The sequence below is a fragment of the Pelophylax lessonae genome (genome assembly GCF_965119305.1).
Source record: "Pelophylax lessonae genome assembly, chromosome: 4".
Taxonomy (NCBI): Eukaryota; Metazoa; Chordata; class Amphibia; order Anura; family Ranidae; genus Pelophylax; species Pelophylax lessonae.
In genome coordinates, this window is record NC_138771.1 from 653,727,460 (window position 1) to 653,741,283 (window position 13,824).

General features: G+C 51.8%; 1 protein-coding gene across 1 annotated transcript in view; it reads left to right on the forward strand.

The window, feature by feature from the left end:
* The window catches only part of LOC309553460 (TSC22 domain family protein 4-like), a 58,255-nt gene extending 45,771 nt beyond the window's left edge, over positions 1-12,484 (forward strand). The window contains exons 4-5 of the mRNA XM_082254668.1: positions 235-283; positions 12,233-12,484. Of these exons, the coding sequence (XP_082110794.1) occupies positions 235-283; positions 12,233-12,421 (238 nt within the window). The 3' untranslated portion in view covers positions 12,422-12,484. The remainder of the gene's footprint in view (positions 1-234; positions 284-12,232) is intronic.
* Positions 12,485-13,824: the final 1,340 nt, after the last annotated feature.

Sequence of the window (13,824 nt, forward strand, 5' to 3'; positions counted from 1 at the left end):
AGACATAGCCCACTATGAGTATTTTCTGCAGTGCTGCCTCCAATCCTGAGGATGCTGATGTCTGCAGGTGGGAGGCACAGAGAGGATGACACGAAGGAAGACTTCTTAGGAATGTGAGGTGTGAATTTCACACATAGGCAGAAGAATCTAAAGTTGACATAAACACACAACTCTACCAGCGGCATCACGCTGACATTCCGCTGTTCACTGTTCTGTCTATGTCCCCCTTCACAGTGCGCCCAACAGTACCGGAGCCATCGACAACAAGATCGAACAGGCCATGGTAAGGAACTGCACCACCACCACAATAAATAGCATGGTCACCACACCTCCATCCTATCCTGTATATTCCTGTACTGACCCCTCACACAGCGTGGTCACCTCACCTCCATCCTATCCTGTATATTCCTGTACTGACCCCTCACACAACGTGGTCACCTCACCTCCATCCTGTCCTGTATATTCCTGTACTGACCCCTCACACAACGTGGTCACCACACCTCCATCCTGTCCTGTATATTCCTGTACTGACCCCTCACACAGCGTGGTCACCTCACCTCCATCCTATCCTGTATATTCCTGTACTGACCCCTCACACAGCGTGGTCACCTCACCTCCATCCTATCCTGTATATTCCTGTACTGACCCCTCACACAGCATGGTCACCTCACCTCCATCCTATCCTGTATATTCCTGTACTGACCCCTCACACAGCGTGGTCACCTCACCTCCATCCTATCCTGTATATTCCTGTACTGACCCCTCACACAGCGTGGTCACCTCACCCCCATCCTATCCTGTATATTCCTGTACTGACCCCTCACACAGCGTGGTCATCACACCTCCATCCTATCCTGTATATTCCTGTACTGACCCCTCACACAGCGTGGTCACCTCACCTCCATCCTGTCCTGTATATTCCTGTACTGACCCCTCACACAGCGTGCTCACCACACCTCCATCCTATCCTGTATATTCCTGTACTGACCCCTCACACAGCGTGGTCACCTCACCTCCATCCTATCCTGTATATTCCTGTACTGACCCCTCACACAGCGTGGTCACCTCACCTCCATCCTGTCCTGTATATTCCTGTACTGACCCCTCACACAGCGTGGTCACCTCACCTCCATCCTATCCTGTATATTCCTGTACTGACCCCTCACACAGCGTGGTCACCTCACCCCCATCCTATCCTGTATATTCCTGTACTGACCCCTCACACAGCGTGGTCACCTCACCTCCATCCTATCCTGTATATTCCTGTACTGACCCCTCACACAGCGTGGTCACCTCACCTCCATCCTGTCCTGTATATTCCTGTACTGACCCCTCACACAGCGTGGTCACCCCACCTCCATCCTGTCCTGTATATTCCTGTACTGACCCCTCACACAGCGTGGTCACCTCACCTCCATCCTATCCTGTATATTCCTGTACTGACCCCTCACACAGCGTGGTCACCACACCTCCATCCTGTCCTGTATATTCCTGTACTGACCCCTCACACAGCGTGGTCACCACACCTCCATCCTATCCTGTATATTCCTGTACTGACCTCTCACACAGCGTGGTCACCTCACCTCCATCCTGTCCTGTATATTCCTGTACTGACCCCTCACACAGCGTGGTGACCACACCTCCATCCTGTCCTGTATATTCCTGTACTGACCCCTCACACAGCGTGGTCACCTCACCTCCATCCTATCCTGTATATTCCTGTACTGACCCCTCACACAGCGTGGTCACCACACCTCCATCCTGTCCTGTATATTCCTGTACTGACCCCTCACACAGCGTGGTCACCACACCTCCATCCTATCCTGTATATTCCTGTACTGACCTCTCACACAGCGTGGTCACCTCACCTCCATCCTGTCCTGTATATTCCTGTACTGACCCCTCACACAGCGTGGTCACCTCACCTCCATCCTATCCTGTATATTCCTGTACTGACCCCTCACACAGCGTGGTCACCTCACCTCCATCCTATCCTGTATATTCCTGTACTGACCCCTCACACAGCGTGGTCATCACACCTCCATCCTATCCTGTATATTCCTGTACTGACCCCTCACACAGCGTGGTCACCTCACCTCCATCCTGTCCTGTATATTCCTGTACTGACCCCTCACACAGCGTGGTCACCACACCTCCATCCTATCCTGTATATTCCTGTACTGACCCCTCACACAGCGTGGTCACCTCACCTCCATCCTGTCCTGTATATTCCTGTACTGACCCCTCACACAGCGTGGTCACCTCACCTCCATCCTGTCCTGTATATTCCTGTACTGACCCCTCACACAGCGTGGTCACCTCACCTCCATCCTGTCCTGTATATTCCTGTACTGACCCCTCACACAGCGTGGTTACCACACCTCCATCCCATCCTGTATATTCCTGTACTGACCCCTCACACAGCGTGGTCATCACACCTCCATCCTATCCTGTATATTCCTGTACTGACCCCTCACACAGCGTGGTCACCTCACCTCCATCCTGTCCTGTATATTCCTGTACTGACCCCTCACACAGCGTGGTCACCACACCTCCATCCTATCCTGTATATTCCTGTACTGACCCCTCACACAGCGTGGTCACCACACCTCCATCCTATCCTGTATATTCCTGTACTGACCCCTCACACAGCGTGGTCACCTCACCTCCATCCTATCCTGTATATTCCTGTACTGACCCCTCACACAGCGTGGTCACCTCACCTCCATCCTATCCTGTATATTCCTGTACTGACCCCTCACACAGCGTGGTCACCTCACCTCCATCCAATCCTGTATATTCCTGTACTGACCCCTCACACAGCGTGGTCACCTCACCTCCATCCTGTCCTGTATATTCCTGTACTGACCCCTCACACAGCGTGGTCACCTCACCTCCATCCTGTCCTGTATATTCCTGTACTGATCCCTCACACAGCGTGGTCACCAGACCTCCATCCTATCCTGTATATTCCTGTACTGACCCCTCACACAGCGTGGTCACCTCACCTCCATCCTGTCCTGTATATTCCTGTACTGACCCCTCACACAACGTGGTCACCTCACCTCCATCCTGTCCTGTATATTCCTGTACTGACCCCTCACACAGCGTGGTCACCTCACCTCCATCCTGTCCTGTATATTCCTGTACTGACCCCTCACACAGCGTGGTCACCTCACCTCCATCCTGTCCTGTATATTCCTGTACTGACCCCTCACACAGCCTGGTCACCACACCTCCATCCTATCCTGTATATTCCTGTACTGACCCCTCACACAGCGTGGTCACCTCACCTCCATCCTATCCTGTATATTCCTGTACTGACCCCTCACACAGCGTTGTCACTACACCTCCATCCTATCCTGTATATTCCTGTACTGACCCCTCACACAGCGTGGTCACCATACCTCCATCCTATCCTGTATATTCCTGTACTGACCCCTCACACAGCGTTGTCACTACACCTCCATCCTATCCTGTATATTCCTGTACTGACCCCTCACACAGCGTGGTCACCTCACCTCCATCCTATCCTGTATATTCCTGTACTGACCCCTCACACAGCGTGGTCACCTCACCTCCATCCTGTCCTGTATATTCCTGTACTGACCCCTCACACAGCGTGGTCACCTCACCTCCATCCTGTCCTGTATATTCCTGTACTGACCCCTCACACAGCCTGGTCACCACACCTCCATCCTATCCTGTATATTCCTGTACTGACCCCTCACACAGCGTGGTCACCTCACCTCCATCCTATCCTGTATATTCCTGTACTGACCCCTCACACAGCGTTGTCACTACACCTCCATCCTATCCTGTATATTCCTGTACTGACCCCTCACACAGCGTGGTCACCATACCTCCATCCTATCCTGTATATTCCTGTACTGACCCCTCACACAGCGTTGTCACTACACCTCCATCCTATCCTGTATATTCCTGTACTGACCCCTCACACAGCGTGGTCACCTCACCTCCATCCTATCCTGTATATTCCTGTACTGACCCCTCACACAGCGTGGTCACCTCACCTCCATCCTATCCTGTATATTCCTGTACTGACCAATCACACAGCGTGGTCACCCCACCTCCATCCTGTCCTGTATATTCCTGTACTGACCCCTCACACAGCGTGGTCACCTCACCTCCATCCTATCCTGTATATTCCTGTACTGACCCCTCACACAGCGTGGTCACCACACCTCTATCCTGTCCTGTATATTCCTGTACTGACCCCTCACACAGCGTGGTCACCTCACCTCCATCCTATCCTGTATATTCATGTACTGACCCCTCACACAGCGTGGTCACCTCACCTCCATCCTGTCCTGTATATTCCTGTACTGACCCCTCACACAGCGTGGTCACCTCACCTCCATCCTATCCTGTATATTCCTGTACTGACCCCTCACACAGCGTGGTCACCACACCTCCATCCTATCCTGTATATTCCTGTACTGACCCCTCACACAGCGTGGTCATCACACCTCCATCCTGTCCTGTATATTCCTGTACTGACCCCTCACACAGCGTGGTCACCTCACCTCCATCCTGTCCTGTATATTCCTGTACTGACCCCTCACACAGCGTGGTCACCACACCTCCATCCTATCCTGTATATTCCTGTACTGACCCCTCACACAGCGTGGTCACCTCACCTCCATCCTGTCCTGTATATTCCTGTACTGACCCCTCACACAGCGTGGTCACCACACCTCCATCCTATCCTGTATATTCCTGTACTGACCCCTCACACAGCGTGGTCACCTCACCTCCATCCTATCCTGTATATTCCTGTACTGACCCCTCACACAGCATGGTCATCACACCTCCATCCTATCCTGTATATTCCTGTACTGACCCCTCACACAGCGTGGTCACCTCACCTCCATCCTATCCTGTATATTCCTGTACTGACCCCTCACACAGCGTGGTCACCTCACCTCCATCCTATCCTGTATATTCCTGTACTGACCCCTCACACAGCGTGGTCATCACACCTCCATCCTGTCCTGTATATTCCTGTACTGACCCCTCACACAGCGTGGTCACCTCACCTCCATCCTGTCCTGTATATTCCTGTACTGACCCCTCACACAGCGTGGTCACCTCACCTCCATCCTGTCCTGTATATTCCTGTACTGACCCCTCACACAGCGTGGTCACCTCACCTCCATCCTGTCCTGTATATTCCTGTACTGACCCCTCACACAGCGTGGTCACCTCACCTCCATCCTATCCTGTATATTCCTGTACTGACCCCTCACACAACGTGGTCACCTCACCTCCATCCTATCCTGTATATTCCTGTACTGACCCCTCACACAGCGTGGTCACCACACCTCCATCCTATCATGTATATTCCTGTACTGACCCCTCACACAGCGTGGTCACCTCACCTCCATCCAATCCTGTATATTCCTGTACTGACCCCTAACACAGCGTTGTCACCACACCTCCATCCTGTCCGGTATATTCCTGTACTGACCCCTCACACAGCGTGGTCACCTCACCTCCATCCTGTCCTGTATATTCCTGTACTGACCCCTCACACAGCGTGGTCACCACACCTCCATCCTATCCTGTATATTCCTGTACTGACCCCTCACACAGCGTGGTCACCTCACCTCCATCCTGTCCTGTATATTCCTGTACTGACCCCTCACACAGCGTGGTCACCTCACCTCCATCCTGTCCTGTATATTCCTGTACTGACCCCTCACACAACGTGGTCACCTCACCTCCATCCTGTCCTGTATATTCCTGTACTGACCCCTCACACAGCGTGGTCACCTCACCTCCATCCTATCCTGTATATTCCTGTACTGACCCCTCACACAGCGTGGTCACCTCACCTCCATCCTGTCCTGTATATTCCTGTACTGACCCCTCACACAGCGTGGTCACCTCACCTCCATCCTGTCCTGTATATTCCTGTACTGACCCCTCACACAGCGTGGTCACCTCACCTCCATCCTGTCCTGTATATTCCTGTACTGACCCCTCACACAGCGTGGTCACCTCACCTCCATCCTGTCCTGTATATTCCTGTACTGACCTCTCACACAGCGTGGTCACCACACCTCCATCCTATCCTGTATATTCCTGTACTGACCCCTCACACAGCGTGGTCACCTCACCTCCATCCAATCCTGTATATTCCTGTACTGACCCCTCACACAGCGTGGTCACCACACCTCCATCCTATCCTGTATATTCCTGTACTGACCTCTCACACAGCGCTGTCACCTCACCTCCATCCTATCCTGTATATTCCTGTACTGGCCCCTCACACAGCGTGGTCACCACACCTCCATCCTATCCTGTATATTCCTGTACTGACCTCTCACACAGCGCTGTCACCTCACCTCCATCCTATCCTGTATATTCCTGTACTGACCCCTCACACAGCGTGGTCACCTCACCTCCATCCTGTCCTGTATATTCCTGTACTGATCCCTCACACAGCGTGGTCACCTCACCTCCATCCTATCCTGTATATTCCTGTACTGACCTCTCACACAGCGCTGTCACCTCACCTCCATCCTATCCTGTATATTCCTGTACTGGCCCCTCACACAGCGTGGTCACCACACCTCCATCCTATCCTGTATATTCCTGTACTGACCCCTCACACAGCGTGGTCACCTCACCTCCATCCTATCCTGTATATTCCTGTACTGACCCCTCACACAGCGTGGTCACCTCACCTCCATCCTATCCTGTATATTCCTGTACTGACCCCTCACACAGCGCTGTCACCTCACCTCCATCCTATCCTGTATATTCCTGTACTGACCCCTCACACAGCGCTGTCACCTCACCTCCATCCTGTCCTGTATATTCCTGTACTGACACCTCACACAGCGTGGTCACCTCACCTCCATCCTATCCTGTATATTCCTGTACTGACCCCTCACACAGCGTGGTCACCTCACCTCCATCCTATCCTGTATATTCCTGTACTGACCCCTCACACAGCGTGGTCACCACATCTCCATCCTGTCTATTCCTGTACTGACCCCTCACACAGCGTGGTCTCCTCACCTCCATCCCGTCCTGTATATTCCTGTACTGACCCCTCACACAGCGTGGTCACCTCACCTCCATCCTATCCTGTATATTCCTGTACTGACCCCTCACACAGCGTGGTCACCTCACCTCCATCCTATCCTGTATATTCCTGTACTGACCCCTCACACAGCGTGGTCACCTCACCTCCATCCTATCCTGTATATTCCTGTACTGACCCCTCACACAGCGTGGTCACCACACCTCCATCCTGTCCTGTATATTCCTGTACTGACCCCTCACACAGCATGGTCACCTCACCTCCATCCTATCCTGTATATTCCTGTACTGACCCCTCACACAGCGTGGTCACCTCACCTCCATCCTGTCCTGTATATTCCTGTACTGACCCCTCACACAGCGCTGTCACCTCACCTCCATCCTATCCTGTATATTCCTGTACTGACCCCTCACACAGCGTGGTCACCTCACCTCCATCCTGTCCTGTATATTCCTGTACTGACCCCTCACACAGCGCTGTCACCTCACCTCCATCCTGTCCGGTATATTCCTGTACTGACCCCTCACACAGCGTGGTCACCTCACCTCCATCCTGTCCTGTATATTCCTGTACTGACCCCTCACACAGCGTGGTCACCACACCTCCATCATGTCCTGTATCTTCCTGTACTGACCCCTCACACAGCGTGGTCACCTCACCTCCATCCTGTCCTGTATATTCCTGTACTGACCCCTCACACAGCGTGGTCACCTCACTTCCATCCTATCCTGTATCTTCCTGTACTGACCCCTCACACAGCGTGGTCACCTCACTTCCATCCTATCCTGTATCTTCCTGTACTGACCCCTCACACAGCGTGGTCACCTCACCTCCATCCTGTCCTGTATATTCCTGTACTGACCCCTCACACAGCGTGGTCACCACACCTCCATCCTATCCTGTATATTCCTGTACTGACCCCTCACACAGCGTGCTCACCACACCTCCATCCTATCCTGTATATTCCTGTACTGACTCCTCACACAGCGTGGTCACCTCATCTCCATCCTATCCTGTATATTCCTGTACTGACCCCTCACACAGCGTGGTCATCACACCTCCATCCTGTCCTGTATATTCCTGTACTGACCCCTCACACAGCGTGGTCACCTCACCTCCATCCTGTCCTGTATATTCCTGTACTGACCCCTCACACAGCGTGGTCACCTCACCTCCATCCTATCCTGTATATTCCTGTACTGACCCCTCACACAGCGCTGTCACCTCACCTCCATCCTATCCTGTATATTCCTGTACTGACCCCTCACACAGCGTGGTCACCTCACCTCCATCCTATCCTGTATATTCCTGTACTGACCCCTCACACAGCGTGGTCACCACACCTCCATCCTATCCTGTATATTCCTGTACTGACCCCTCACACAGCGCTGTCACCTCACCTCCATCCTATCCTGTATATTCCTGTACTGACCCCTCACACAGCGCTGTCACCTCACCTCCATCCTATCCTGTATATTCCTGTACTGACCCCTCACACAACGTGGTCACCACACCTCCATCCTGTCCTGTATATTCCTGTACTGACCCCTCACACAGCGCTGTCACCTCACCTCCATCCTATCCTGTATATTCCTGTACTGACCCCTCACACAGCGTGGTCACCTCACCTCCATCCTATCCTGTATATTCCTGTACTGACCCCTCACACAGCGTGGTCACCTCACCTCCATCCTGTCCTGTATATTCCTGTACTGACCCCTCACACAGCGTGGTCACCACACCTCCATCCTATCCTGTATATTCCTGTACTGACCCCTCACACAGCGCTGTCACCTCACCTCCATCCTATCCTGTATATTCCTGTACTGACCCCTCACACAGCGTGGTCACCTCACCTCCATCCTATCCTGTATATTCCTGTACTGACCCCTCACACAACGTGGTCACCACACCTCCATCCTGTCCTGTATATTCCTGTACTGACCCCTCACACAGCGTGGTCACCTCACCTCCATCCTATCCTATATATTCCTGTACTGACCCCTCACACAGCGTGGTCACCTCACCTCCATCCTATCCTGTATATTCCTGTACTGACCCCTCACACAGCGCTGTCACCACACCTCCATCCTATCCTGTATATTCCTGTACTGACCCCTCACACAGCGTGGTCACCTCATCTCCATCCTATCCTGTATATTCCTGTACTGACCCCTCACACAGCGTGGTCACCTCACCTCCATCCTATCCTGTATATTCCTGTACTGACCCCTCACACAGCGTGGTCACCTCACCTCCATCCTATCCTGTATATTCCTGTACTGACCCCTCACACAGCGTGGTCACCTCACCTCCATCCTATCCTATATATTCCTGTACTGACCCCTCACACAGCGTGGTCACCTCACCTCCATCCTATCCTGTATATTCCTGTACTGACCCCTCACACAGCGTGGTCACCTCACCTCCATCCTGTCCTGTATATTCCTGTACTGACCCCTCACACAGCGCTGTCACCACACCTCCATCCTATCCTGTATATTCCTGTACTGACCCCTCACACAGCGTGGTCACCTCACCTCCATCCTATCCTGTATATTCCTGTACTGACCCCTCACACAGCGTGGTCATCACACCTCCATCCTGTCCTGTATATTACTGTACTGACCCCTCACACAGCATGGTCACCTCACCTCCATCCTATCCTGTATATTCCTGTACTGACCCCTCACACAGCGTGGTCACCACACCTCCATCCTGTCCTGTATATTCCTGTACTGACCCCTCACACAGCGTGGTCACCTCACCTCCATCCTATCCTGTATCTTCCTGTACTGACCCCTCACACAGCGTGGTCACCTCACCTCCATCCTGTCCTGTATATTCCTGTACTGACTCCTCACACAGCGTGGTCACCTCACCTCCATCCTATCCTGTATATTCCTGTACTGACCCCTCACACAGCGTGGTCACCTCACCTCCATCCTGTCCTGTAAATTCCTGTACTGACCCCTCACACAGCGCTGTCACCTCACCTCCATCCTATCCTGTATATTCCTGTACTGACCCCTCACACAGCGTGGTGACCTCACCTCCATTCTATCCTGTATATTCCTGTACTGACCCCTCACACAGCGTGGTCACCTTACCTCCATCCTGTCCTGTATATTCCTGTACTGACCCCTCACACAGCGTGGTCACCTCACCTCCATCCTATCCTGTATATTCCTGTACTGACCCCTCACACAGCGTGGTCACCTCACCTCCATCCTGTCCTGTATATTCCTGTACTGACCCCTCACACAGCGTGGTCACCTTACCTCCATCCTGTCCTGTATATTCCTGTACTGACCCCTCACACAGCGTGGTCACCTCACCTCCATCCTATCCTGTATATTCCTGTACTGACCCCTCACACAGCATGGTCACCTCACCTCCATCCTGTATATTCCTGTACTGACCCCTCGCACAGTGTGGTCACCTCACCTCCATCCTATCCTGTATATTCCTGTACTGACCCCTCACACAGCGTGGTCACCTCACCTCCATCCTGTATATTCCTGTACTGACCCCTCACACAGCGTGGTCACCTCACCTCCATCCTGTCCTGTATATTCCTGTACTGACCCCTCACACAGCGTGGTCACCTTACCTCCATCCTGTCCTGTATATTCCTGTACTGACCCCTCACACAGCGTGGTCACCTCACCTCCATCCTGTCCTGTATATTCCTGTACTGACCCCTCACACAGCGTGGTCACCTTACCTCCATCCTGTCCTGTATATTCCTGTACTGACCCCTCACACAGCGTGGTCACCTCACCTCCATCCTGTCCTGTATATTCCTGTACTGACCCCTCACACAGCATGGTCACTTACCTCCATCCTATCCTGTATATTCATGTACTGACCCCTCACACAGCATGGTCACTTACCTCCATCCTATCCTGTATATTCATGTACTGACCCCTCACACAGCGTGGTCACCTTACCTCCATCCTGTCCTGTATATTCCTGTACTGACCCCTCACACAGCGTGGTCACCTCACCTCCATCCTGTCCTGTATATTCCTGTACTGACCCCTCACACAGCGTGGTCACCTTACCTCCATCCTGTCCTGTATATTCCTGTACTGACCCCTCACACAGCGTGGTCACCTCACCTCCATCCTGTCCTGTATATTCCTGTACTGACCCCTCACACAGCATGGTCACTTACCTCCATCCTATCCTGTATATTCATGTACTGACCCCTCACACAGCATGGTCACTTACCTCCATCCTATCCTGTATATTCATGTACTGACCCCTCGCACAGTGTGGTCACCACACCTCCATCCTGTCCTGTATATTCCTGTACTGACCCCTCACACAGCGTGGTCACCTCACCTCCATCCTGTCCTGTATATTCCTGTACTGACCCCTCACACAGCGTGGTCACCTCACCTCCGTCCTATCCTGTATATTCCTGTACTGACCCCTCACACAGCGTGGTCACCTCACCTCCATCCTATCCTGTATATTCCTGTACTGACCCCTCACACAGCGTGGTCACCTCACCTCCATCCTATCCTGTATATTCCTGTACTGACCCCTCACACAGCGTGGTCACCTCACCTCCATCCTATCCTGTATATTCCTGTACTGACCCCTCACACAGCGTGGTCACCTCACCTCCATCCTGTCCTGTATATTCCTGTACTGACCCCTCACACAGCGTGGTCACCTCACCTCCATCCTATCCTGTATATTCCTGTACTGACCCCTCACACAGCGTGGTCACCACACCTCCATCCTGTCCTGTATATTCCTGTACTGACCCCTCACACAGCGTGGTCACCTCACCTCCATCCTATCCTGTATATTCCTATACTGACCCCTCACACAGCGTGGTCACCACACCTCCATCCTATCCTGTATATTCCTGTACTGACCCCTCACACAGCGTGGTCACCTCACCTCCATCCTGTCCTGTATATTCCTGTACTGACCCCTCACACAGCGTGGTCACCTCACCTCCATCCTATCCTGTATATTCCTGTACTGACCCCTCACACAGCGTGGTCACCTCACCTCCATCCTGTCCTGTATATTCCTGTACTGACCCCTCACACAACGTGGTCACCTCACCTCCATCCTGTCCTTTATTTCTCTAATATTACATATTACAAATTTATTGATTGTACTTTCTCTCAGGATCTGGTAAAAACTCACCTCCTGTTTGCCGTACGCGAGGAAGTAGAGGCTTTAAAAGAACAAATTAAGGACCTTACAGAACGGAACAGTCTTTTGGAACATGAAAATACTCTTTTGAGGACGCTGGCTACTCCGCAGCAGCTGTCGGAACTCAACGCCCGGATGAAGGCTATTAGGAAAGGAGTGTGAGGACAATGGAAGCGACTGGTGGCCTCCCGTCGATTTTCCGATCATTTCGGAGGTAGAAGATAATGGAAGTCTACTTCAGCAATCTAACTACGGAGGAGAGCAATGCATACCGGGCAATGACCCCTCCAAGTGCCCCTCGTGTGGGTCTTTAGTGTCCATAGCGTAGGGGGGTGCCACTATTGGGTGTAATGAATTTTGTAATAAGTGACTAGTCTTTATTTACTTAATTGCTGCCGGTTTCAGTTGTACTAATCACCTCGTATCAATGAGACGGCTACTGGAAAGGGATTTTCTGTTCACAGCTCTGCAGTCTGCTGGTGCCTTAATGATAGAGACGAGCGAGTGCACAATCCCCACCCCCCCTAAAAAAAATTAACTCGACCGTACTGATCTACTCATTGTCAAACCAATTCAGGTGAATCAGAGGTTTTCTTTTGAAAGGAGGTTTCCCCACAGTCCCTTTTTTGTTACTAAGGGGTGTATGTATATAAAAACATAAAAAAACTACAGATCTATTCTTCTTGGAAAATTGCATGTACGTTCATTCTGTGCACACAAAATTGACCGTTATTAGACTATTTTCTCTCCAGGTTGAATGTTATTTATTCATAAATAAAACAGAGTGGTACGGGAAAAATAGGGACAGAAAAATAGGGACCGTTTTCTATTATGTGATAGAAGGGTCCAAATAAGGGATGTAGGTGTAACCAAGCACAGGAAATAAAGACGAAATTAGACACAGGAGCGCATGGGCATCCGCAGGTAGGGGCAAGGGGAGGCAAATGCCCCCCCCTGGAATCTCAACTTTCCCTTTAAAATGGTTGTTAAGCCACTTTATACCATCTTTTCTGGTCTGTTTAATAATCCTGTGTCTGTGTTTTAAAAAAATAAGGCGTTCTTTACCAGTTTTCAGAGTACCGAGCACCGCTCACGTGACCCGTCGGCTCTCTCCTCCCCCTGTCTGACAGCTGCCTGCAGTGGGTGGGGCCGAGGATTCCTCACTGTTGTCAGTCGGGAGGGGGAGAGGAGGAGAGAGGCAGCGGGTCATGTGAGCGGCGATTTGCGCTCTGAAAACGAAAGAATGGCTTATTTTTATAAAACACATACACAGGGGCACATATGATTATTAAACAGACTGTAGACAGGACATGAAACTTTAAATGAAACTACAGCAGCGGGAGGGGCACTGACACAGGAGCAGACAAGCAGGGAGGTAGGGGGAGAGAGAAGACAGGCGAGCTTCGGATGATGGAGGCACGTAAACTGACCACGAAGTCAGGGCTCCGCAGCCATGGTATACCATGGTCAGTTTACATAGGGGAGGACATAGCCAGGCAGGATCAGCCAGGTATTTTAGGTGATACCGGGGGGCCAAATTACACAGCACAAGCACTGTGCTGTAT